Source organism: Haliaeetus leucocephalus, unplaced genomic scaffold, assembly GCF_000737465.1.
Source record: "Haliaeetus leucocephalus isolate CR32 unplaced genomic scaffold, Haliaeetus_leucocephalus-4.0 Scaffold337, whole genome shotgun sequence".
Taxonomy (NCBI): Eukaryota; Metazoa; Chordata; class Aves; order Accipitriformes; family Accipitridae; genus Haliaeetus; species Haliaeetus leucocephalus.
In genome coordinates, this window is record NW_010972773.1 from 48,985 (window position 1) to 50,535 (window position 1,551).

The 1,551-nt window shown below is 57.8% G+C and overlaps 1 protein-coding gene across 3 annotated transcripts in view; it reads left to right on the top strand.

Moving 5' to 3' along the window:
* The window catches only part of LOC104834319 (melanoma-associated antigen G1-like), a 2,447-nt gene extending 904 nt beyond the window's left edge, over nt 1-1,543 (top strand). The window contains exons 1-9 of one of the 3 annotated variants that reach the window (XM_010571511.1): nt 133-170; nt 321-376; nt 483-572; nt 666-729; nt 819-898; nt 972-1,066; nt 1,165-1,244; nt 1,320-1,362; nt 1,454-1,543. In XM_010571511.1, the coding sequence (XP_010569813.1) occupies nt 335-376; nt 483-572; nt 666-729; nt 819-898; nt 972-1,066; nt 1,165-1,244; nt 1,320-1,362; nt 1,454-1,520 (561 nt within the window). In that variant the 5' untranslated portion in view covers nt 133-170; nt 321-334 and the 3' untranslated portion in view covers nt 1,521-1,543. Of the gene's footprint in view, nt 1-132; nt 171-226; nt 377-482; nt 573-665; nt 730-818; nt 899-971; nt 1,067-1,164; nt 1,245-1,319; nt 1,363-1,453 lie in introns of those variants that run through there. The other 2 variants (XM_010571510.1, XM_010571509.1) reach the window with 2 other exon arrangements.
* Nucleotides 1,544-1,551: the final 8 nt, after the last annotated feature.

Here is a 1,551-nt window from a genome sequence, read left to right on the forward strand (position 1 = left end):
ACTAAGCGCGGCGGCCGCTCGCCCAATCGCGGTGCGACAAAAAGGGGGTGGGTGGGGAGAAAGGAGGTGCTCGGGCCAATAGGAGGCGGGGCGCGTTGGTGTAGGCGGGGCCGCCGCGGGCGCATGCGCAAAGGGAGAGCCGGCGCGCAGGCGCGGTATGAGGGAAGCGGGTAACGGCGGCGGGTCCGGGTCGTTTTAACGGGCCTGGGGGGGGGTTGAGGGAAGGTTTTGTGGCCTGGTTGAAGCGGGAGAAGCGGGGAGGGGATGTGAGGAATGTCTCTTCGCAGTTTCAGCCCTCCTGGCGCTTCTTTTCTCCTCAGAGCTGCTGTGAGAAATGTCTCAGAGGAAGCGCAGTAAAGGGTCGGGTTTGTCTCAGGTAAAAGGCTGCCTCCTCGCCATCTCTGCCTTCTCTCTTCCCTTTCCCACCTGAGTGTGGGGTTCCCCCTCCACAGCAGCAGTATCTTCTTGGTCTTTCCCTTCAGGGCGGTGATGGGGATGAGGATTTTATGCCAACGCACAGCCAGGTGCAGAGGAACCTGGAGAGGCGCTCCCAGGATCAAGTGAATCAGAAGGTGGGTCGAAGCAATCCCCTCTCCTGGAGTGATGTATTTTATCTTCTCTGTTATCACCTAGTTCTCAGCCTTTCCCCCATCTTTGCCTCGCAGGTGAGCGAACTGGTTCAGTTCTTGCTTGTGAAAGACCAGAAAAAAATCCCCATCAAGAGAGCAGGTGAGTTTAGGGGACCCCAGAAACCTTAGTGCCCTCGGGGAGCTCAGGGATCCAGGATCTCTCAGGGATTTCCTCCCCTTTCCCTGTAGATATGCTGAAGAAAGTCATCCGGGAATACAAAGATGTCTACTCAGAGATTGTCAACCGGGCAGGCAAGACCCTGCAGCAGGTGGGGGGGGGGATATTTTGGTGGGGGGGAACAACAACAACTCCCTGCTAGATTAACCCTTTGCTTTTTGCAGGTATTTGGGTTGCAGCTGGTGGAGATTGACACCAAACACCATATCTACATCCTCACTAGTGACCTGCCCCGCGCCGAGGGGGAGAACCTGCACCGGTGAGGGGCTACTGCTGGGTGATTTGGAGGGGGGGAGCAGACCCCATCAGTGTGTGTCCCCTGCTCATGTGGGTGGCACACATCTCTGTCTGCTGCAGGGACAACCAGACAGCAAAGCTAGGGCTCCTCCTCATCATCCTCAGCTTCATATTCATGAAGGGCAACACGGCCAAAGATGGTGAGGCCCCCCCCCCTTTCCGTACCCCACTCCCCCTTAGTGCCACCCCACCACCACTGACACCCCCTTTTCCAGGTGCTGTCTGGGAATTTCTCCGCCGGCTCCGGGTGCAACCAGGGTAGGATACTGGGGGACACATGCGCATACACAGATAATGGGGGGGGACAGGTCTTGTTGCTGCTGCCCCTCGTTAACCCCACCACCCTCAGGGAACGACACGAGGTCTTCGGCGACGTCAAGAAGTTGGTGACGGAGGAGTTTGTGCGGCAAAAGTGAGTCTGGGGGTCCATTTTTCCAGACTGTGGGG